Genomic DNA, 25,614 nt, shown 5'->3' with positions numbered 1-25,614 from the left:
GTGAGTTCAGAAAAGGGAAATTAGTTTTTGTATGATTTGCGCCACATTTTAGCAGATTCAGCATGGTTCAAATAGAGAAGAACATTCCACCTATTCCACTTTCCTCCTTACTATGAGTTAAAATGAGAGCATGTGGGGACCGGCTCAGTGACTCGAGCCATTTGGGTTTTGTAGAGCTACAGGCTGTGGTAATGTATGTAAAATATTAATAGATGGATCCAGGTTGCAGTAATCTGCGGCTCGGTCTTTCCTACACGCAGGTGATACTGTTTCACGATTGTGAATAACCCGTATGAATGTTACACGCCAGGGAGCAGTTGTCGTAACTTCCCGTTCTCAGCATGTGAGTTTTATGCCCGTTACGCTCAATGCGCACACGCTAGATAATTTTAATAAGTTATTTTATACTTCAATAAGATGACTGCTCTTATAACCATATAACATAATGTTTTATATAATATTCCTGGAGAAAGAAGTTATAAGCATGCGGTTGCTGAGGAAGAGAGGCTTAGTAATTGTAGCTGGACTTTAGCCTGGTTTAAGCAGATATCAGCGCTGTATGGCGCACGTTGGCGAAGGGCCGAGGCCTGTGCTGAATGTGAGCACAGGCCTCGGCAGCCATTAATGTAGAATTTGTTGTATTCTTTTTGTTAGTTTTAAGCTTGGCGCAGCGTCTGCAGACCGTAAGCTCTCCGCACACACAACGCCCTGGAAGCTCCCACAGAACTGGTTTATCGCGAATATGGAGCTGGAGAGATTAAAAGGCACAACCAATTCTTTCTATTTTACATTTTAAATAATGTATTCATTCTCCGCTGTTTTCTTGAAAGGGCAGGCCTCATTGTTATTTGTCTCTATTAAGTCTGGCTTGTATGTAGGTTGATCACCTGAGCGGATCGAGCCAGGTAGATAAAACTTAAGTGGAATGTGTGTTGTGAGAATTTAGTGTATAAATGAATATTAAATTCAGCAATTCTGACCCATTTAATTGATACGTGTATAAATGTGACCTTATATGCCAGTCAAGGGAGGCAATTAGTTTGAAAAAAGAGCTCATGCTGCTACCGTTCTGGGACTATTTGTCACGTTTTCAACACGTGTTTCTCCTAATCAATACATCTACGCCCAGCACACGTTGGTTATACGGTCGTGAACACTGCTTGGCTCCAAGGTTCAAAGCCCCCCCCCATTAAATTTGAATGGTATTTTTCACCGTAGACGTTGTGAGATATCGTGGGTCTGCTTCAATGTGGATGGTTGCCAGCATATTCAGGTTTAACTGGATTCCATATGTCTTCAGGTAACAATTTCTAGCCAGGCTGGAGAGTGAACAACCTGCGAACACACATAGAGCCTATAACTGATCCGTACCTGAGAAATGCTGCTGGTGACCCAGTGAATGTTATGACCCCAATGCTTCAGTTCAGAGCAGCACCCAACACTCTGGGGGTTATTTACTAAAGTGTGTGTGTGGGGGGGTGACTTTATGTTTATAATGACCAACCCCAGTGAGCTTTTTTGGTGAATTGTGTTCCGGGCCGATTGCATTAACATTTTAATTAAATCATTTCTAGCAGCTTGTATTCTTTTCCCCGGTCTGGTTATTTGCCGTTTTGAGCACATTGCTGGTGTTAATTGAATGGATCTCTGGCAGGTGTGTGCACTTGTGGAGTTGTCATTGCCGTTATGACTAGTGTTATATTGTGTTACATCGAGGTATATGCAATGAATATTGCTTTGCTAAGAGACATGAAGTGCTGTCTTTGGTGTTTCAGTAATGTAATGACCTGGTCATAGCAGCAGAGACATCAGATAAATACTCGTATACAACGTGTGTTCAGTTTTACTCTTTGGACGATTGCGGAGAAGGGGTGAATCCGAAATGATCTCTGGTTTTGTGTGCAACAGGCCTAGATCGGTACATTTTGTACATAAAGGTGGAAGTGCTAGATAGGCGGCTTTTCTCTCGGGATGACCGATGTGGTCAGGGCCCGCTGCTGTGCGTTCCACCGAACTCTACTTTAGCATCTGCCCGGCTCAAACACGACACAGAGCGGATTCTTTACGGCAATGCTAATAAAGTCCGTTCATCTGTATGTTCTGCCTGGGTGAACACTCTATTGTTTACAACAGTATATATACATATATATATATATATATATATATATATTTCAGCTCTCCTACCGACTCATAAGTGTGTAGGTTAACTTATGGGATAAAACAAAACATCGGAGTACATTAAAACTTATCGTTCTTTTTATTTAGAAATGACCGGTATAACATCACACAATATACACATTATACATCCTTTAGCAAGTCGTCACTGACCGTCACCAACAAAAGAGCTGATACATTCAATTTACAGCAGAGGTAGGCTATTTATACTAGTGTGTGTTTGTGTGTGTATATGTATATTCCATACAAAAAGACTGGGACTTTTATCCATGTTTCAAAGAAAGCAAAATATTTTACAGTTGCTTTTTGAACCTCTATAGACTTTATAAAACATTTGGCTCTATTAATTTACAAGCTTGTTTAGAAATGTACATGAAATATTAGGTATTCATTCTTCATATTATCAAATGTTGCGGTAGGGTGTTATTTCCAAAATGCAGGACTCTCCGATAATGCTCGAGTGATACCCAACCCAGTCCTCAAGACACACTAATGGTCCAGGTATTATAAAACTCCCTAAAGAAAAATAATGCGGTTATAATAATACTAAATCCTCCCCCCCTGTTAATTTACCCAAAGGAATTGCTTGGCAGCCATTACTGTAGGGTAACTGGACTACAACCCCCAGAGGGCTCAAACACTGAGTTTTTTTTTTGTGATGAAGCTCTGAGCCAAATAAGTCTCTTTGGTATTATTTTAACTTATATACGCTACTAGACTCACTCAGAATCACTATGAGTACACCAGAGCAGATGTTACTGCCAAGGACACCAATAGTGTTTATAGACCATATTGAGGCAGCATTACACCCAGGGTTATTATTAAAAGCTATTATTTACATATAGAGAAAAGGTGGAAGACAAACTCTAGGACAGGCTGGAAATAATAGGCATTATATTTGGTGTTCCGGGTTATGTAGTCTGTCCCTCTCTCTTATTATACCCCCCCTGGGCTGGTCAATAGAGATCAGTGGATAACCCCAACCAGCCAATGATTCTCACGAAAATGAGCAATATTTACTTACACTCACCAATTCACACGACTAGATATCAGGGTATAGTTATGGATGTTGCAGCCGAACTAATGCAAGGCACTGGTACCGCCGAACAGCGTAATAGGAAATGTGCCATCTTAGCACAAGGGGCCGCTGTATAATATATACAATATAATATAAGGCAGTGACTGACTTCACTGAAATTTAAGAGTAATTATAGTCGGTACATCCAGCCATGAACTACAAAGTCACGTTTTTCATAGCTGGAAATATTCTGAGCAGAAGCCCGGAATTCGCAGACACGATTACCATTCAGCTGCTTCCTGTCTCTCATACAATAATATCCAAAAGAGCTCTGAAGATGTGTTCCAGATTTTCTAAACGTTACTGCATGTTGTTTCCTTTACACTAACTCAATATCTGACATCTACAGGAACCTCACAAGGTCCAAAAACATCTGAGCCGTTTAAGTTTCCCCTTTATTGCTATCATAGCTAATTTAACAATTTCACTGCAAAAAAAATCCATGCAGATTGAAGCTATCGTATGAATATGTGAATGAACGGGCAGGTGGGCAAATAATTCATGCTTAATGCAGAACATTCTTCATTCCCCACACACACACACACACACACACAATATCTGTAACAAGAAAACATGTTGAATAAAGAAAAAAAATAGCTTATGCTCTGTACAAGTAGTAGTACATTTAATGTTCCAGTTCCTCTTGTTTTCCTAATTCATCAAATGTATGTATATGTAAGTAACAGGGTTTGAGACCTCACAAGTTATACAGCCCTTATATGCACATACATATTCATTCTTTGGGTTTATAAACCAAGTGTGAGCCAAAAGCTGAATCCAAGTTTACATATGTACACACATACATTATATCCAGGTTTTTTATTATATAAATATAGATTTAAATATACAGTACATATATATATATATACTACATCCATAAAATTCACAAGAAGTGAAGACCAAAATTGTGGCCGAGATATATGCATTGAATACATTTCCCATTCACCTACCGGTAAGCCCTGACCTCATACAGTTCTGGAAATATATCGGTAAACAGTCATCAGAAAGAGGTACAAATCAGATGAACAACAAAAATAATGAATCCATTTGATGTTAGCTACATGCCCAGTATGATTTTTTTGTATCAGATGGGGTTTTCTGTTCTGTACAAAACACACATTGTCTGCCGAATTTAACGCTTTTAAAACTAAATGCAGCAAAAATCGTTCCAAACCCTTCCCAGAATTAATTCTTTAATCTTCTAAAACGTTCCTGCAAATGCTCAGCTGTCATGACAAAATAGAAGGCACTTATATGTTGTTGCCATAGAAACTGAAAAAGCTTCCTAAAAGTTTCAGCGTTATTTTAGGTGATCATAGCAGAAAGAATGAATCAACAGATCTCCTAGGGCTTAATATTCTAGAAAGCACAGTTAATGCAGAACACCTCGAGGACAACAACGTAACAATATGTGATGATCGCGATCTCATATTATGAGTTCATCATTGTATTGTTGTGGTGTGTGCTCTCTAGATACTCCGTGTTCAGATGTTAAAATAGGAGGTGACACATACCACAACCAGGAACTTAGCCGAGTCTCAGCCCTTTCCAAAACACGACTATTTGAATTGCCAGGCCCGCTGAGCAGATGAACTCAACAGACTATGCTAATAAAACAAAGATAACACCTGACAGTTCCCTGGCACGGTACGCGGACGGATAGTGGCAGCTAAAACCAACAGATTCGGTTTTTGCCTCTTTGGTTTGAGCACGTAGAAAAACGCATGTCTAGGCAAATTTAAATCCATCGCCTTGGGCGTCCGCCAGGCAGGTTTATTAAATTTCAATCCAGTGGGATATGACTTCAGTAGTTTTCTTTTTCCACAGAGTAATTTCAATTATTTCCATAAGACATGAAGGTCATAGTGTTCCCCTTGCCATCTCCCCCTTCACAGTATTTCAATGTCCCATTTCTGGGTGGCTTCATCTTCTTGGACCCTGTTCATCACTGCGTAATTTTGATCGTAGAAATTGCCTCCTAATAAAAAAATAACAACAAATAAAGAGAAGTAACGTCTGCTGTTAGAGTTATTTAAAGTTTGCTTTCTTTATCTATTAAAGGTGTTCAGTCGACACAGAGGATTAAATAGTATGTCCCCCAACTTGATACGATATTAGGTTGTACTTAATATTGTTTAATATGCACTGTGAGAGATAAACATATTCCAAAAATATCTCCACAGATCTTACCTTTCACATCTAGAACGAGGTCATCACTTATATATGATGTAATTGTTCCGTCTTTGTTGATCCTCCATTTCTGTCTGGGTTGTCCATTTTCAGTCCATAGAGACACTTTTGATCCAGGCAGGTTTTTACCTCCTATGACATCTAAGCATGAATGATTTGCCTGGAAATAAAACAAGTAACTAAATCAATAACAAGTCACTAAACAGAAAAGAAGAAATCCCTGCATATAGACAATGGGGTTTATTCACTAAATGAAGAGTTGGCCCTGTAAAATGGATACGAATAAGTGATTCATGTTTTAAGCATTTCCACACTACCTATACATCAAGAGTCTTTTTGAAGGGACAACATTAGCAAACTTTTCCAGCTAGAAGGTCTGAGCTGGCCCTGCATTAAGCATAATTCAATGAGTAAGGTCTGGTTTAATACATACAAGACCAGCCAAGCTCTTCCTGCTGCAGAAGCTCACTGGGGTTGGCTCTTCATAACATTTAATGAAGACAAGTGGCTGAAGCACAACTCTCTCTTTAGTGAATAAATTATTGTAGTATTTAAAATTGTGACATAGATGTCAAACAAGAATAGTGCGGATGTAAACTTCAAACTCGGGTTCCCTGGTTCTGTTGTGGCGAACCATTGCAAGTAAATGGGTATTAGTTCAAGAAAAGGTGGAATCTGTAGTCGGCACAGATATGTCTCATTGGGCCATTACAGAAGAACACATGAAGTCACATAAGCTGAGGAGGACCTTGGAGATGTCTTCCTCAGATTGAATGCCTCCTTGACTTTACAAGGCCCAATAAAAGGTATCAACTTTGACCAAAGACTCCGAACTGAACCTCCAAATTGTATAGAACATAGAACGGAACTTCAAGCTTCCCCATGTACTTCAAGCCTTTAGATTAGATCTGAAGCATGTGAAATTATTTAGTGCACAAGGGAACCACCTTGATCAATATCTGTGTCAAGCAGTACTTTGGTTTGTGTAATACCGGCCCAGCGCAGACCGACGAGTAATTCAGCTGATACCGTAGGATATGCTTAACAAGACTTATTTGTAAACTAAACCATGAAAGCTTGTTTTATATGGCCAATCAGTTCAGACAATTGGGTGTAATAAACTCGCTGTGCGGCCTAAAATGAAGGAGCAGGCATGGAATAAAGTGTTCATTTTGTGGTATTATGTTGCTTGGCAGGTCTGACAGGATTTACCTTGGATTTCAGCAGTCCCCGGCAGAAATACCAGATCTGAGTGCTTTGCCCGTTCCTGGCAGACACACAGACAAACGTAGCTCTTGTATCTGTCAGTTTTCCTGTGACTGTTAGGTATTTGTCTTTGAGTCGATTCTTAACTCTGAAATATACTGCAGGCTGAAGAGCAAAAATAAAAACATAAAATGTTACAACGTTGGAAACACAGTTCTAGGATTATTTAAAGACTGATTTCATGCGAGGTTCCTATGCGTTAAATACGTAGTGTGTAAGGGCAGTTGTGCTCTTCCTCGGAGACGGATGGAACTATGTAACACAAGGTAAATGCTTAGTCCCCAGATCCAGAGGAAGATGCCGCTGGTCGTCATGCACACCCTTATAATACTTGTTTTGGCCCCTTGCAGGCTCTCCACGTGGCTTGAAGACCCTTTGGCCTTTGTTGCTAAAAACGTCAACATTAGATTTTATTAACAATTACAAGTGTCTATTTGTGTTTATTCTACTGGGCATAGGGGCAACAAATTGTATCAGGGCTCTGTAAAACACATAAAAACTACAATTATAAACAAAAATGTTTGTCCAGGTCATTGTTGTCCAAGACGGTGTGGTGTCCATGTATTATATTATTAATCAGATAGTGTCCAGTCTCTGACAGCCACGTGGACCTCGACAATGAACATTCATAGGTGAAGACAGCCATAAGTGTATCGAAGATTTATTATCTGCATAGACGCTAGGTATCTTTACCTGTTTCAATGGTCGGAGCGAACCAATGGCTCTCCAGCCACTGTAATCTGTCCAGTTGGAGATCTGGCCGACTTCTAATAGCATCTGTCTTCCTAAGAAATTGGCTCCTTCAAAAACGATCCACCTGGATACAGAGATAGAAATGCAGAGAACATGCCGTGTTAGGCACACCAACAGGCAGACAGGTCAAACACTCCTTATTATAAGAAAGTGGAAGAAAACTTTGAAGTGGATTCTTACAAGTGGATTCTCTTATGTATCTTCACCACATACTTAATAAGAGGTTCAAAGCTAGTTGTTGAAACAATTCATACTTGGTGTTTCATTTGATTTCAAGTTGAACAGAGCAGCAAGCCCATATCTCATACAGGATAAGTTAGCTTCTTTTGTTTGTTTTATGAACAAAGTATAGTTAAAAAGTATTTTTTGGCACTTAACATCAAGTAAGGCAGGACCCTATCGACAGAATCGGCAGGACCCCTTTTCAAAGATTGCACCTCTTTTTTAGGCCTAACCCCCATTTCGCTGGTAATTGTTCCAAAAATCTAAATATAGATTTTAGTTTACAACTGTTCCTTGTTACATGAAATCGTAAATAGGAAACAGACCTTGGCTCTTTCTTTCATTCCTAGGTAATGGAGAAATCATATCTACAAACCATTAAAAATGTTTTATTTTCTTTGGCAATCTTTTGACTTTCTCCCATTTGGGACTACAACGTGCATCTTTAATAATGTGACTTATTTGTAATGTATGATATGCAGTACTGTGCAGATGTGAAGTAATGCTGTAAAGTAAATAGACATGTTAATAGTTTATTTTTTATCATTTAACAAAATGCAAAATGAGCGAACAGAAGAAAAATCTAAATCAAACCAATATTTGGCGTGACCACCCTTTTCCTGTAAAACAGCATTAATGTGTTAAGGTATACTGGCACACAGTCCTTTAAGGAACTTGGCAGGTAGATTGTTTCAAACATCTTGGAGAACTAACCACGGTTCTTCTGGGGATTTAGGCAGCCTCAGTTGCTTATCTCTCTTCATGTAATCACAGACAGACTCGATGATGTTGAGATCAGGTCTCTGTGGGGTCATACCATCACTTCCAGGACTCCTTATTCTTCTGTACGCTGAAGAGAGTTCTTAATTACTTTGGCTGTATGTATGGGGTCGTTGTTATGCTGCACAACAGATGTGGGGTCAATCTGATGGCTCCATGATGGATGAGTATCTGTGCTTCAGTACTTCTCAGGATTGAGAAAACCATTAATTCTGACCAAATCACCAACTCCATTTGCAGAAAATGTAGCCCCAAACTTGCAAGGAACCTTTACCATGCTTTACTGTTGCCTGCAAACATTCATTCTTGTACCACTTTCAGCCGTTCCACAAACAAAGTGACTTCTGCTACAGCCAAATATTTCACAATTTGACTCATCAGTACAGAGCACCTGCTGACATTTTCTGCACCCCATTTCCTGTGCTTTCAAAAATAGTTGAGTCGCTTGGCCTTGTTTCCACGTTGGACTTATGGCTTTTTGGCTGCAAGTCTTCCATGAAGACCTCTTCTGACCATACTTCTCAGGAAAGTAGATGGGTATACCAGCGTCCCACTGTTTTCTGACAATGCTGAGCTGATGATGCCGCTGGACATCTTTCGATTGAGGAGGCAGGAAAGGATGATGTGTCTTTCATCATCTCAACTGTTTCCGACCACGGTCTACGGCCCTCAACATTATCAGTTTGTCTGTGCTTACTTAGAAAGAGCTTGGCCAGAACATCTGAAAACATCTCCCTTGACATTTCTCCCTGGGAGAGACCTTGCTGATGCGGTATAACTACCTTGTGTCTTGTTGCTGTTCTCAGTCTTGCCATGGTGTATGACTTTTCACATCCTTAGCAACCTCACCTTGTTAGTGAGTTTGGCTGTTCCTCACCCAGTTTAATTCCTCCTTTACAGCTGTTTCTCTTTCAGTTAATGGTTGAGTAGGAGGAATTAAACTGGGTGAGGAACAGCCAAACTCACTAACAAGGTGAAGTTGCTGAAAATGTATATTATTTATATAATATAGAAACACATACACACACTAGTATATACATTGTGAATTAATTTATTTTCTTAATGACATGGGTGGGATTAAATAAAATTATTTGTCTGTTGCAGAATTTTTTAATGATATGTTCATTATGACAAATTGCTTTCATTTATAATAATTGTGGTGTGTTTTATTAATGGTGATATCCCTCAAGTTCAAGGTCCCTGTACCAAGACACGTGACGTGCACAGAATACCCTGTGGAGGAGAGTGTGTCCCGACTGATCAACCCCTCTCCACGTTACGCTGTATCTTCTGTTGCTCATTTATCCTTCAATTGAATCCCTTGTGAGTAATAATCATAAATAGCAGTACATCTAATTCCTCCCCAGCACAGCCAGCATTTTCCGCTCACTGGCTCTCTGCTGACCTTGGATACATACAATGTTAACTGAACACTTAGCAGTATTTCACCCAATGGTTTAATTAGCACAAAAAGTGTGACTACCACTACCATTATTTCCAGATGACAAACGCAAAACAAAAACACTGAATTTGAATAATGTATTTACTGTTTAGTGGAGCAGACATTTACAGTTGATAAAGGACTGGGAAGGCGGCGAAGCAACATTGTTTTCTGTATGCTGTACGAGTTAAAGCTCAGACCTCTACATAAAGCCAAATATATACGGTATACCCAATGGGACTGCAGGTGTTACAAACAATTTGGATTTTGTGAACGCAGGTTGCAGACTATGGACATTCACCAAAAGCCAAGCCCCTTTTACTCTTTTATATTATATATCCATAATTATGGTCATCGATATCTCCCAACAATGTTTTCATAGTGGCTTCACCACATGCCAAAGAAAAAAAAAGGCTTGGCAATATTTAGAGATGTCCCTCTATGCATGTCTCGCCCATACTGACATAGGTGCCAAGGTGCAAATAGCTCTCCCTGGGCCGCTACTGTCTTGTTCTGCCCGTGTTCTGAATTATACATACTTAGGAAATTAAACTGAACACAAATGACTATTGTTAAGGTCACATGCACATGCACGATATTTGTCATGGTCAGAGATAAATAGTGGCATGTGCAGAATTGATAACACACAAGGAAAGATTGCACAATACCGCAAGGGGCGATACTGTACACAGAGGTCACATCACCTGAGCTGTATGTTTTATTCTAGAGCTATTCTAGTCTCTTCATATATCCAAGGTACAGGGTGCGTTACTGTCCTGTGCTGCTCAGACCATAAAGGTTCCTTACATTGTAGCAGAACCATACAGTGTCTACCATAAGTATGTTAACCAAAGGAATTAACGCAATTAAACATTGTGCCTTTAGCACAAGTCTTAACATCCATTTTGAGCTATTACAGGATATCATTCACCCTTTTCCAACACTTGAAAAATGCTATCTCTATCATCACATCGGAGCATTCTTTGTTAAAATAACCCACTCCGGGTATGTTTTAATTACCTCTTTGCCTCCAGCACCATCGTGTCTCCAGCAGAGCAGGTATGTCCGGATTCTGCGCATGCTGCCTGCTGCAGTGAGCGATGTATGATGTGCAGGGTCGCTCTCAGGTATGAGCCATATTTATCAAGTGCCTACGCTGTTATGCATTCAGCATGCCAAGTCAGAAAACTTTTACTTTGCAATTTTAGGTCTGTTGGGGCCATAGGCAAACTAGGTGGCTGCCCAGGGCCCAGTAGGGTGTGCTGCCATGACGTTCTTCCTATATTCACTGGAAAGTGAATGCCGGAAGGGGTGTTTGAAACATAGTTCTCCTAAAGCACTAGAGAAATCCGACGACTAGCCCTGTGTCTAGGGCAGTGGGGTCACTAGGGGGGTGAGGACCACACTGGGTGACACCATCAGCAGGGGCGTTAGTGACACCCAAAGCTGCTGTCCTCGGGTGACATGTTTTTTTCCCCACACATGCACGGACTGAGTATGTGTGGATGCACGACTATGTAACTGTGTGTTCATGTACGTGTGTAACTGTGTGTATGATTATGTATGTGTGTGCGTGTGGTCAGGTACTGGAGTAAGTCCATGGGGGCGACACCATGACTCACCACACTGAGTGACACCAACCCTAGTGACACCGCTGTAGGGCAAACAAAACATGTGCTTTGGCACCTCATTAACCAATGAAACCCAGTTTTGAGGTTATGTTTGATACCTTTCCCCATGGGTAATAGGTTATTCTTATTCTCTTTGTATCTTTCCCTAACACCCCACTGCATGTTTAATACTAGCCTTACATCCTTTCTACGTCTCTCTACCTTTGCTTTCACCTCTCTCCCCTTGCCCAGGTTTTCACATCAGTTTCCTTGGTAGACCACACAGCTCTCACATACCTGAGACCACCATTCTTATCAGTGGGCCATTGGAAGGTATTGTCTCACAAACCCCTCTTCTGGCCTGACCTAAGTGAAAAACGTTCCTAAAACTACAGACTACAACATATAAAGCACGGCTGGACTTATAATACAATATTTTTAACTTCTAAGAACCCAGCTCCATTGGGTAACTGCAAACAGAGTATTATGGGAGTTGCTGTCCATGGTATTTAAAATGCCAGAAATTACTTTAGTCATATAAATGATTTATTTACTCATAGGGGTTTTATTCAAATGTTAACAGCCCATCCTCCCAGCTCAACCAAACGGTTAAATGTGTGGAGCAAAAACAACAAGAAAAACAAAGTATTTATCTCCTCCCAGCAGCTTTGGTGAATTTAAAGGTTAAATTGGAACAACGTTTAAGGCCTCCCGCCAACTGCGACACAAATGTCAGTCATGCGATATTTAGAGTGACTTTAGCTGCTATAAACACCACACTGAGCTGATACTTTATGGCAATGCTAATGAAGTCCTTTCCTACATAGACTGAAATTCTGAATGAAATAGACCGTTTTTTTCCCTGTCAAGTGGAAATGTTAGAAAATGCAAGAAATGCCCAGAAAGTAATCCCAGTGAGTGACACGCAGAAGAATGAGCAAACAGAGGTGTGTTCAAACGCCACACCTGCACCTGTCATTTCACAATCCGGTTCATTTCAAACACTGGGAGTCGTCATTTTAAAACGGAGAAAACACCATCATCTTTAGAAGATGGGAAAACATGCAAATTTCTGTAAACAATATAATTACAAAACATAATTTGTTGGAATGTAACCTTACATATGAAGAGATGGGCAAGTCGGCTCACAGACCTCACTATGCGATTTAAAGCAGAACATGAAATAAACCCATGAAATGCAGGGGTGCTCAGCGGGGTCATGTAACATGCGTGGATAATAGGGGAAGGGGAGTGTGTGTAAGTATATGGTGTTAGAGAGGGTGTAGGGCATAATGCACCCAGGTGCCACTAACCCTAACTTCACCCCTAATTGACATATTAGAAGAAATATGTACTTCTCAAATACCCAGCTATACCACTCGGAAAGGAATTCTAACTTCATGTTCTCAGGCTCTGCGTGATCATTCCATAACATTAAGTTATCTCGACTCCATTGCTAATTAACTCGTTGTTGTTGATTGGTTTATGCAGCCTTTGTGAAGTGGATGCAGGAGAAGGAAAGTGAAATTCAGGGAATTAAATTAATCAAATAATGCTGGCTTTGCCACAGGCAGCCTCTAATCTCAGCTTCTGTAAATTTAACATTTAAACGAAATCTGTCCAAAACAACGACACTCACAAACAAAAAAAGACATAGAACCAAACCTGGTTGGACAAAAGGGGAAAATGAGCTATGCAAATGGACAGCAGTGGCCCACACTAATGAGATATCAAGCAGAGGGTTATTAAATACCTATTTCTTTATAAGAAACACTTTCATTTTATGTACTGGAAAATAATTTAGAAGCCTGAATGTCTGTCTTTGAAATTATGAACTTGGCAAAACTGTAGAAATACTACTACTTAAAATATAATTACTAACGAATAACACTTCACTTGATGAATTGGAACATGCAAGAAGAATGGCTTTCAGTTAAATTATTAGATTGAGCATACAAAATACATATATGTGTCGGCGCAAACTTAATAAACAGTTATTTCATTTTCGGCCCCTTCAGTACCCTGCCATGTGTATTAATTATCAAATTCCCTTTAATGGGCAATTTTTTTTTTTTTTTGCACACGCTCGGTATTATTGCAATGAGAGCTGAGCCCCCGCTTAAGTCCATGGGGGTAAGCAGTTTGGAAAACACCAGAGTTCAGATAGCATACATGTAACTGGCAGCTGCCACCCCCAAGGATTTCACTGGAAGCTCTGCACCCTTTGACTAGAATGGGAGTTCTGCTGCGCATGTGGAAGAAGTGTACACATGAATGCTTCCTGTCTTCAGTAGAGGCGGCAAAGGGAGGAGTTAAATAAAACAGAAATACTTATATTCTAACTTCAATAACTAAAGAATGCCTGCACTGATTTTCATGCAGTAAAGTGCATTGAATTCCAGGCACAAAATGACTCGGCAGCATGTTAAATATACAGTAAGGGTGCCCTTTAGAAAACAGTCAAATTTGGGACCCTACTTGTATAATAGACAAAAAAGTGGCACATGCACTGGGATCCCATGTATAAATGTGTGTGTTCCCACTGCTGCTGATCAGCGGATGTCAGAGTCACCCAATAAATGAAAGACTTTAGAGAGACACAGAGCCATTAAAGACTAATATACATTCTGGGTGGCATTTGGAACATCAGGGCAGTTTAAAAGTAAATTCTGGCACAGAAAGTTATTATTATATTAAAATTTCATCCCAAAACACAAAGTCCTTTTTAACTCTGATTATGCTGCTAATGCTGCCAGAATCACACGGAACGGCCAGATCGACAAATAACCCCGCTAGATTTCTCAGACAGTCTTATACTATTGTTCAAAACCAAAAAGGAAGGAAAAAAACAACATCTCACCCTATAAAGCAGCCGGGATACAATGAGACACACGTGTAAATGAACAGCAAGGGATTTTAACTTAATCGTCTTCTCATTTTACCAATGCTGAGAAGAGCCATTCCAGTAAATGGAGTTATTTTTTTATTTAGAACAATTCCAGATGGCAGTTTTTACTCACATTTCTCAATTTTAAAAAGGGCTGTAAAGATGATTATTTATCAGACAAAGGACTATTCATTATTCACAAAAACAGCTGGATCTGTAACAGCTGAGATCAAGTATCCAGAGAAGTCTATCTAATAATGGTCCAGTACAGCGACCAAAGATAGTATTATCAGAACTATCGCTGGTAGGACATCTGCAAAGCATGATATATTCCAGATTTCCTATATGCTAGCTATGCTTGGACAAGACACGATGTGTATATTGCAGTGTTTGTAATAAAATGTTGTTTCAAAGAGTAAATAGACACCCAAAGCGAGACTATCCCTTTAAAGGGGACATATGAAATGCTTAAAAACTTGTCTGAAAGTCAGCTGAGATTGTTATTTTTATTGGGAATTACAGTCGTGTAAAAAAGTAAGTACACTGTCTTTGAATTCTATGGTTTTACCACTTTGCTGTTATTTGTATTTGTAACACTTTCTATTATATAGTCTCTTTTGTATGTATCACCGTTTAACTATAACTGTAGCACGGTTATACGGATTATTTCCGACAAACAATTCTAACGCTATGCTGGTGCCATCCCTTTAACACAATATAAACCCATTTTCTCAGTCCACTGAGATCACATTAAAGATCATTATATTTCCCGGATACTTACAGTCCTCCTTTTAACCATATGGACTGGGTGTAAAAGTTCAGGTCTTTGCTGAGAACAGATGTTACAGGCTCTTCAAAGTGCATCTCTCTCCCTTCACACATATCCAGTGCAAACAGACTGATGGAGGGTTCAGCAAAAACCTTGGAGCAAATTAGGACTTATTATTAAGCAGAATTAGAACAGAATTATAGCTAAATTATAAGATTTGGAAGAACCCACAGTTGCTTTTCATGTTTTTTTGTCCATGTGTATGAGATGCATTTTTGGGGTGTATTGCAGTATATTGATTAAATTAAAAAAAACCACTTTTCTGGCAAGAACCACACATTCAATTTTAAAGCAATAACCAATAGGGTCCTCTAGAGCTGCAACTTCTCCTAAAGTCATTTTATTGATTTATTAACAACTGGAATGTATATTAAAGTGCTCACAAAGTATTTGTCTCTAACACAATGAGAAGATATGTAAAAACTCCATGGATCATTGGAGTAGCTGCCTATGGTTCCATGTTGTCTAGAGTTTATGGTTTTTAGTGTTTTTTGGTGATTTTGATCAGTAGCGTGTTGCAGACACAGTTGAAATAAGATATGTAGATTCTTACGTAATCTATTGGCTTGATATACTTGATCACAGCTGCCGGACACCCGCATGTGACCAAGTCTGGAAAGTTCCCCTCTTCTAACACGCACAGGTTGTCACTTGATTCTGCTTGATAACACAGGATCCAGCTGTAAGAAAAAAATATATATATCAAGACTATATTTAAAATGAAAATCACATCTTTTTATGAGTGATGATTGCAGAGAAAACGAGCTCCTTAATGTATAGTATCAGACTGCATTTAACAGAACAGCAATTGGACAATAAAAAGTGGTTTTAAACACAAACTTCGAAATAAACACTCAAAGAGCTGCAAAAGCAACATCCCTGAAACTCGGATTTCTGCGTGGCTCTATAATCTCAATAATAGCAAAATAACACCATTTAGTTCCCGTGTTTGAATGACCACTGCCGTGATTCTCAGTCTGTTGAGTTAATAGTTAAGAATTTTGACTTTACTGTTTTGATTATATTTCATAATATAGGATTCCATGGCTTTCTGTTGGATTAGAATTTCAAAAGACACATTTATGGTGAGCAGGAGAGCAAACTGAATCAGAACATGTACTTCATAAGTGAGCGTTGTACTCACCATCCTCTTAACACTTTGAAAGAGCGAGGGGGAAATGACTGGAAGTCAGATGATTCTTTAGTGAAAATCTCGCACTGCCCCTGGAAATCCTCCAAGCTGTATGCTTTTATCTAAAAGAAAATCGACAAAACCACACTATGAAATAATGAATTTCAATTAAAAAAATGAATTCCCGAGCATTTTTCTTGGTGCCACGTTCATTTTACCTGTTTTACTTATCAAAACTATTTTGAGTTTGTTGTCTTGTTCTGTGGATCTCCAAGAGTTTGTGAAAAAAACATTAAATTAAATTTCCTATAACCTCTATGCCGTAAAATATTTTAGGATGAAAAAGAATAGAATGAGAAAACCTCAAGTCTAATAAGATCTTGCATGGTCCATCCAATTGTATCTTTGAATCAGATGTTGGTATCTCTCGCAAATGACCAACCCCAGTTATATCTCAAAACCCGTCCACATCTCTGTTATATTATTTTGTCTTCCTTACTTCCACCACAATCTCCTTTCTCACTCTTTATGGTAAAAAGGAGTAACTTCACGCATTCATTTGACATTAAACATTCTCCTGACTCCCAGGTAAACCATCAGCTGCATGGTTGGCTGAGCACCAACTCTTATTTGTCAGTGGGGATCAAAAAGCCTTAAAGGGCCCAGCCTTATATCAACATATTCATTTAATTATTGTCAAAATAGACTGTCAGTGGACATTCTGCAAGGATTTGAGAGCTAACATGGAACAAGTGACCTTCAAACAAACGTTTTTAGGGAGAAACCAGGTTTGGTTGTACATTGTCCATGTGTTGATAAAATGTTCACAACAAATCACTTGTCAAATATCGGCATTATTGTAATTTGGGGAATGTTGTTGTTTTTTGAGTTCTGGATCATTATTTCGGTCTATATCTTGTTTTTCTAGTTGGTTACTTAACAAGGTGGCTCCACACCCAAACTCCTTATAATTAGGATTCACAGAATTTAAGGTTTGTTATTGCTTTATGAATACACATTGCATATCTGGAATGTTTACCTTTCACAAAACTTTATCGTTTATACATACAACGATCAGTAACAGAATAGTCGGCAGAACGTTGTGTAATGGCCTTTGGGTGGTATAGGGCTTGCTCTAAGTTGTGGCACCGCACAAATCCCTGCTTGATGTGGTGTTTTGTTTAGATGTTAGTATTACTCTCTCTCTAGTGTGTGGATCAAAGCTGGCTGTCATAGTTCTCCACACATTTTAATAACACATCTGATGTCACGCGTGTTCCCCAAAGGCCACCATACTTGAAGAGTATAAACAACTGTGTAATTAAATGAGCATACAACAATGGATGACACTAATGTTTTAAGTATTATGCAGAAAACCTGGTGTTTCTCTGGATTTCAGGCTGAAATTCTACACCCAGTTTTTAAATGGACACCTTATTACCCAGGTAAAGGACTTTTTATGCACCTTTGGATCAGTCTGGCCCATTTGGCATTGCATTATCATCAATTAATGAATATATAATGGCTGCCAAATTCCAGCCAGATGACTCATTTGGCCTCTGTAACATGTAGCATGATTTAAAATATACCGTATTGGCTCGGATATAGGCCGTCCCCGTATATAGGCCGCACCCTAAAAGTTTGGTGCTTTATTAAAGAAAAAGTTTTTTTCTTTAAAAAAGCACCAAAAAAACATGCTGCCACTCTGTCCCCCCCCCGAGATATGCTGCCACTCTGTCTCCCCCCTCCCCGAGATATGCTGCCACTGTCCCCCCCCCCGAGATATGCTGCCACTGTCCTCCTCCCCCCCGAGATATGCTGCCACTGTCCCCCCCCCGAGATATGCTGCCACTGTCCTCCTCCCCCCCCGAGATATGCTGCCACTCTGCCCCCCTGATTTACCAGAGAAGACTCCCGGGTGTCTTGCGGGGCCGGTGGGGGTCAGCGGATGTGCCGGCACCGGAAGTTGTATACGCGTATTGCATAGATGTCCCCCGCCGGCCCCGCAAGACACCCGGGAGTCTGCTCTGGTAAGTCTTGGGGGCAGAGGTAAAACGCATCGTGCGGACGGTCACCGGCTGCGGCGATGCGGGTAAACAACCTCCGCTGCCGGGACATCTGCACAATGTGCCCCCGTGGGAATTCCCGGCAAGGGAGATTGTTAAAGCACATCGTGCAGACGTGCCGGCAGTGGAGGCTGTTTACCCGCATCGCCACAGCTGGTGACCGTCCGCACGACGCGCTTAGACAACCTCCCGTGCCGGCACTCCCCCCGTGGAAAGTGCTGGCAGGGGAGGCTGTCTGGGCGTATCAGAGAGTAGGATGCAGGTCCCCTGCACCGCTGCGGGGGATCTGTATCCTAACCCCGCTGCCTGTCCGGCGCCTGGGACTGCATGTCCTGGGCGTCGGGCACTAGACCCCGAATATAGGTCGCACCCCCACTTTAAAGACTTAAAGTGGAAGAAAAAAGTGCAGCCTATATTCGAGCCAATACGGTATATAAAAAATAATAATGTTTAATTATACATTACATGGAACTAAGTATAACAAGTTTGAAAACCCTAACAACCAATCTACATGTATACTGGTTTAGTTGCTATAGTGATAAGGTAACGTTTTGACTCTCTACCAGAATTGCTTTTTAAATATCAAAATGTTTAAATATTGTTGGGTTTTTTTGTAAAAGCTTTTCCAAAAATAACAAGAACTTACCAGATGCTTAGGTTCATCCTTCCCTAGAGGTTCCTGAAACGCAATATAGAATTTTAAAGTGAATATATTTCTGAAATATGGAGCGCCTCAAAATATACATTTTAAGCTAAAGCATGAATAAAATATAAAGGAATTACTATGGCTACTGACAATGACTAGTTTATTTTTATTGAACGGGTTCTGAATAATAGTAAATATAAAACAATACAAGGAAACATTGGACTTTTATTTTACAGGAAAATATTCAAACTACAAACGGCATTCTTATGAATGCAGCTCTGAGAACCCTGCACACTAGTAAATTAGTAAGAATTGCTTAGGAAGAAGCTCTGTAGGAAAGTATAAAAAGTTTGAAAACCATAACAACTATAATATTTAATCTTTATTTTCATTTACAAGACGAAACATAACATTTCAAGAAAGAAAATTGCTAATTGGTACTCCAAGAGTTTTACAATGAAAACCCCGTGAATCCAAAACTCACCAGCAAGACAGGCCTGATAGACATGATGGTATTGGTGCGTCCTCCCCAGTCTACACAGCTTTTGTACCTGCCTTTTTCCAGGATATGCTGTTCTCCACAGAAGTGCTTATGCTGGTAGGCAACCCAACTGCAAACCACAAAGTGAGATATCCCAAAATCTGGTTAATTTACACTCCCAGCAGAAGCATGACTAGTAGGTATTCTATGGCTATATATTGCTCAGTCTATCACTACATCAAAGTACCCCAATTTTGACTTTTATCACACTTTACTGTTTCAGATCATCCAATTTACTTTACTATTAAACAAAGATAATCCAAGTAATCACTAAATGCAGTTTTTAAATGATGATTTCATGTCTAGAAGGAAAAATGCTACATAACCCTACCTGGCCCTATGTGAAAAACTAACTGCCTCTTAGTTACTAAATCAACCAATAAAACTATTTTTATAATTGGGTTCAATTTCAGTAGACATACCCAGGCATGATTACTACCAATCCTGCTGAATCTAAACATCTATTAAATAGTCTGCAAAAAAGTCTGAAGTAGGCTAGAAAGTCTCAAAAAGAAGCACAAGGACTGTTAAGAAACAAAGCCATTGACATCTATCAGTCTTGAAAGTGTTGCAAAGCCATTTCTAAGGCTCTGAGACTTTAGCAAACCCCGTTAGAGCCATTAGCTACAAATGGAGAAAACTGGGAGTGGTCGGCCTACCAAAATTACTCCAAGAGAGCATCGACAAATCATCCAGGAGGTCACAAATGAACCCACAACAAGAAAGACAGCTAAAATGCCATCCATGTGAAAGCTGCAAGGCGAAAACCACTGCCGACCAAAAATGACACAAAAGCTCGTCTCACATTTGGCAAAAAACAACTTGATGACCCTTAAGACCTTTGAGATAATATTTAGTGGACTTTTTGGAAGACATGGGTCATGTTAAATCTGATCTGTGAAGCTAAAACAGAAACAAAGAAACATAGAAAGTGACAGCAAATAAGAACCATTTGGCCCATCTAGTCTGCCTAACAGCATTCCGCAATAAGAACATTTAACCAACAGTCAAACACGGTGGTGGTAGTGTGATGGTCTGGGGATGCTTTGCTGCTTCAGGATCTGGGCAACTTGCCATAATTGATGGAACCACGATTCTGCTTTCTACCAGGAAATCCTGAAGGAGAATGTCTGGCCATCAGTTTGTGACCTAAAGCTCAAGCACAGCTGGACAAGGATCCAAAGTACACACGCAAGTCCAGTTCTGAATGGCTCAAATAAAACATAATTAATGTTTTGGAGGCCGAGTGAAAGCCCTGACTTGAATCCGATTGAGATGCTGTTAAAAAAGCAGTTCGTGCTCTTAAGCCCTGTGGCTGCATTAAAACCATTCTGCCAAGAAGAACGGCCAAAATTCCTCCACAGCAATGTAAAAAAGACTCATTGCCAGTTATCACAAATGTTTTATTGCAGATGTTGCCACCAATGGGACAGATAAGAAACAATCACTGAAACATCCCATTGGTTTGAAGGATTGCTGCTACAAATTCAGAACTCTGTTTCCATTTTTTTATGTATCTATGTCCCATATTTTTAGCTTAACGGAATATACAATTCTACTGCTGATCACAGTATATAAGATACATTACCCTCTGCCAGAAAGAGAAACACCGACTGAAACAGTTTCAGATCTGATTAACTCCCATTTGTCTGATACAACGTCTCATCATGTTAAATCACGCAAACTCTGTGAGCAACACTTCTAACAGAAGCGGATTTTCAGATAGTCCCTGTTTTTGGCTTTAGGGTTTAATTTATCGATGTTAAAATTTTAATCTACCTTCCCTTAAAAAAAGTAGGGATCAGGGGGGATCAGCAGGGCCAAAACAGTTGACATTCAAGTTACTGAGAACACCAGGCAGGGGCTGCGGTTGAAGGACATCCCTGATTTTGCTAGCAGCCAGCTAAAGCGTTTTGTGTCATCACGATACCTCAGATATAAATGAGCCAGCCTCAGCCAACATGACATGGAGTGCCAGCCTAAAATCAGGTCAAATAATAGCTTTTGTTTAAGAAAATCAGTCATGTGTCTAGAACAAATGATGTTCCCACACAGCGTGTTTGTTAATTGCTAATTGTGTACGGTCTCATATATACAGAATGTCATTAAAAACAACTCAGTATTACAAAATGCTGCAAAGAAGATCAGCCGTGTTAAACGTACACATAGATGATAAAAACAGAACTCACAACAGCTAAAATGTGCGGCACAAGCCCACGGATGAATAGTGAATAAGGTACACCTCGTACTTCTCTAGCACCCTAGCATTTATACGCACCACCGGTGATACCCAGATGAGGTACTGGCTCCGCCCACATGTCACCCACTTTTTGCATGCCCCACCCACTAGCTATTCCCTGTCTTCATAGCCTTATATACTTATGCAGCAGGTGAAGCCTGTGGCTAGAGGTGCATTAAATATACATCCTGACCGGCACAAAACTGGAATCAATGCAATCACAGTATCTTTTTCTGCTTAGATCCTGTAACATTATCTGAATGTTATCTGGATGTTCTCCATTACGGAACATATTTTTTCCACTGATAATATTTTAGATGCTCGGAGCATCTAATAGTCTTTTGTGCATCCCCCACATGTTAAATAATACTTTCCAACTACCTTTGTCCTACTTCTTTTTGTAGGACAGTCATGATTTTCAGGCAATGTCCAGCTGAGCTGTCCCTATGTCCCACTTTTGCAGGTAGGGGTGATCATGGGCCTGGTCTTCTGATCTCCCTTGAATAGCCCAGTAATATGTAAAATCCATAAATTAAAAGAATACACCTCTATGAGAACTCCTACACGGCCTCCTGCAACTGTTGAGCACCATGAGGTAAGGTAGGCAGTTGGTCATGCCCTCATTCCAGTGATACCGCCTGTCCTGATTTGGACAGATGAAATGTCAGCTGTAGCGATGGGCGATTAGCTTTGTTACCTGCCTAATGTTCTATCATGCCGGACGGGAGAGTTCAGGACAAAGCATTTCCTATAAATTCAGTTGGAACTCTAGCAACGTCTTATTAAAAAAAACCGGCCATTACTGTCCCTTTAAGATATGTTTATCCAACAAGAAACACAACATGTTTTGTTGGTAGGACATTCTATATACTTACATTCCTTTCTTGACGTGAATTGACTGTGTTTCTGTGGTGTATCCAGCCAGTTCCAAATCAGGAACCGCCTGATTAAATAAATCTATCACTTTTCGATCTCCAGCTTCTGACTCTAACAAGGTGATGGACGTCTCCAAGAAGTCCTAAATGAGAAAAAAACAAAGTTACTTTGTTCCCTGTGATATTTCACAAGCGAAGCTGATCCTGTGTTTATTGTGCAACAAACATTTTCAGAGATGTTGTCCAAATAACTTCACCACATATACTATATTTACGTAAACAAAGTGAACAGGCTGAGAAATGCTCCAGACCACCAACGGCCTTTCCTGGGCTGTCCACGCTTCACACTACAAGGATTAAATTATGTGAACTTTTCGGTAATTTTTCTTCCTTTTTGAGATATATAATTTTGCAATAATTGAGCAGTATCTCTATTGCATTAAAAATGTGGATCCTGCAGCAAATGGCAACTTTCTGTACTCATTTTTCCCGATGTTTGGGTAGAAAACAGATATGGCTGGTCTAGAAAGCTGGAGGATGAATGGGTACCCTGAGCAGCCCTGCACCGGCATTCAGACTTTATAATCAGCGAAAGCCTGGAACGGTTATTACGTATCACATACTGTAGAAGAGAATGTCCATGTTTAGAAAGCTTGAAAACGCATAATAACAATTTTGTATGCTTTAGCTTAAAAAAAATTCATAGCTGGTCTGACGGGTTGGACGGCATCTCCTTGATACAGAATCACCATTCTCTGCAAATCCTTCTCAGCTAACCTGTGTTTGAAGGCTCAATGATAAGGATCAGAATAAACAACATTTGTTTCTAGCACACATCTATATAACACAATAAGATACCACAATGATGTTTGAATTTATTTTTTAACAACATGGGATATCAATCAAGGAAAAAAAATTTTTTTCCCTAAAATACATCATCACTTGGATTGTATGTATTGCGGTGTCACGTTATAAAACATATATAAGTGCACAACAGGCCTGGTGTTTGGGGCACTTATTCCCAGCTCCAAAATGTTAGTTTGAGCGAGTTTGATATCTCTTTATTGTATACTGAGCTGTTAACAGCACCAGAATACTCCGCTGTTTTTAAGGTGTATGGCCTAGTTATTTAGGACTGCATTTTCTCGTATTCAGGAAACTGAATATAATCTAGGTTATACACAGTATATGAGTACTAGTAACACACATACCAAAAATTAAGAAAGGAGATTAATAATATTGTTTCATTTTGCTTCCATGCACGAATGCATAGCTCAAACAATGTGTGTGCCCCTTTATGATATAATGACAGCACTCGGAATTTGAAGGATTTTTTTTATATGCTGGAAACAAACAATTCTGACTATAAAACACTGATAAGTACACTCCGTATTGTTTTCCGCCTGATCTATTTGCTAAGCAGGTGGAGGTAGGAAATCAGTACATATGGCCAGGTCTACCCGGGATCTTAATTGGCATTGCTGAGGCCTGAGTCAGCCCAGAGGGATGTTTGCCGCTATTATTACACCAGTGTGTGCATCTCATTCACCTCCCTGCTTATCAGAACGCTCAAAGTTAATCTGTAACACAATATGCTCCGGCATAACATGCGCCTTGTAACACCAAGGTCACATCGTTTGGATATTTGTTCTTGCCATACATTATCGACTTATTGCCACTGACCTCTGCAGAATTCTGATTCGTAACAAAATCATGGGTGGGTGCAAACTTTTGCCCATTTTCTAAAAATAGTGGAAAATTACATTTTCTGTCCAGTGGAAACTTTTGGGCCAAAAAAGTTGTTTTCTCCTTGAGTATCCATAGCCAGTTACGTGGGCCACGATGCTTACGTAACTTGACATTACATTTAAGTCACAAAAAGTGGCGTAACAAAAATTGCCAGGGGCCACCTGCGGGATGTACGGTTGGGGCCCCCAGGCTCATTCTACACACGTAGACACACACATACTGTAGGAGGGTTTGCAGATAAGGTGTATTTCAATTGACTGACTTCACTCAGAAAAGAGAGGCCTAGCCCCTAGTCGACAAAGAGGAACTGCAAATCCCCCGCAAACGCTGTTTTGTATATATATATATATATGAACTATGTTACTCGTAAATCTGATTTACAAACAGAAAATAATCTATACAACGAATTACAAAAATTGTCTTCTCCTGTAAACTACCATAATTAGAAAGAAAACTATATTTAGAAAAAAAAGATTATTTTATTATTTTTATTAATATTAACAACTCAAAAAATTGGAGTGGGCCTCGCATTAAGAAGTCCCCAGAGATGGTTCTTCATACCATCATGCTAGAATTAAGACTGGGATCCCTCAACGCTTCCATAAGGGAAAAACAGGAACATCGCAAAACGGCAAATAGTGGAAAAAATCACATTATCATTAAACGTAGAAAAGTGAGTAGACCAAAGCAGCCCAATGGAAATTTTCCGAAATATACTAACAAAGTAGAAAAGTGAAACGTTGGCATGAACCATTAACGTGTCAATAGAGTTTCTGGCTTGACCATTCATGAATATGTTCATTTGTAAAAATATAATTGTCAAACGCTATTTATTCCGTTAGTACCGAAGGCATTGATACGCTGCGCATGTACAGCAACCAGCTCAATGGTCCCGGGAGCAATCTGTTCATGGGATGGTATTTGTTGAAGTTCTTAGTACACAGCGTGGCCTTTGTGGGCTGCTTCATTGCACCGCTTTGTGATTTCAATAATTAAAGGTAATTATCCAATTAAACATGCCCATTAAGTTTTATCATCCAGTATTTTTTATGCGTCTCCTATTTCCATGTCTCATTGGGATAAATGCCAAGTCTATGTTTAGCCAAATAATGTAACATTATCTTCTCCTATTAAA

General features: G+C 39.7%; 1 protein-coding gene across 1 annotated transcript in view; it reads right to left on the bottom strand.

The window, feature by feature from the left end:
* Positions 1-4,990: 4,990 nt before the first annotated feature.
* Positions 4,991-25,614, bottom strand: part of CRYBG3 (crystallin beta-gamma domain containing 3) — a 69,612-nt gene continuing 48,988 nt past the window's right edge. Inside the window, exons 13-22 of the mRNA XM_053455832.1 lie at positions 22,731-22,873; positions 19,560-19,686; positions 19,076-19,108; positions 16,376-16,485; positions 15,785-15,911; positions 15,184-15,323; positions 7,403-7,526; positions 6,656-6,814; positions 5,444-5,603; positions 4,991-5,231 (exon numbers count right to left, since the gene is read on the bottom strand). Of these exons, the coding sequence (XP_053311807.1) occupies positions 5,143-5,231; positions 5,444-5,603; positions 6,656-6,814; positions 7,403-7,526; positions 15,184-15,323; positions 15,785-15,911; positions 16,376-16,485; positions 19,076-19,108; positions 19,560-19,686; positions 22,731-22,873 (1,212 nt within the window). The 3' untranslated portion in view covers positions 4,991-5,142. The remainder of the gene's footprint in view (positions 5,232-5,443; positions 5,604-6,655; positions 6,815-7,402; positions 7,527-15,183; positions 15,324-15,784; positions 15,912-16,375; positions 16,486-19,075; positions 19,109-19,559; positions 19,687-22,730; positions 22,874-25,614) is intronic.

The sequence above is a fragment of the Spea bombifrons genome, chromosome 2 (assembly GCF_027358695.1).
Source record: "Spea bombifrons isolate aSpeBom1 chromosome 2, aSpeBom1.2.pri, whole genome shotgun sequence".
Classification (NCBI taxonomy): domain Eukaryota; kingdom Metazoa; phylum Chordata; class Amphibia; order Anura; family Pelobatidae; genus Spea; species Spea bombifrons.
This window is presented reverse-complemented; position numbering and strand designations above follow the sequence as displayed.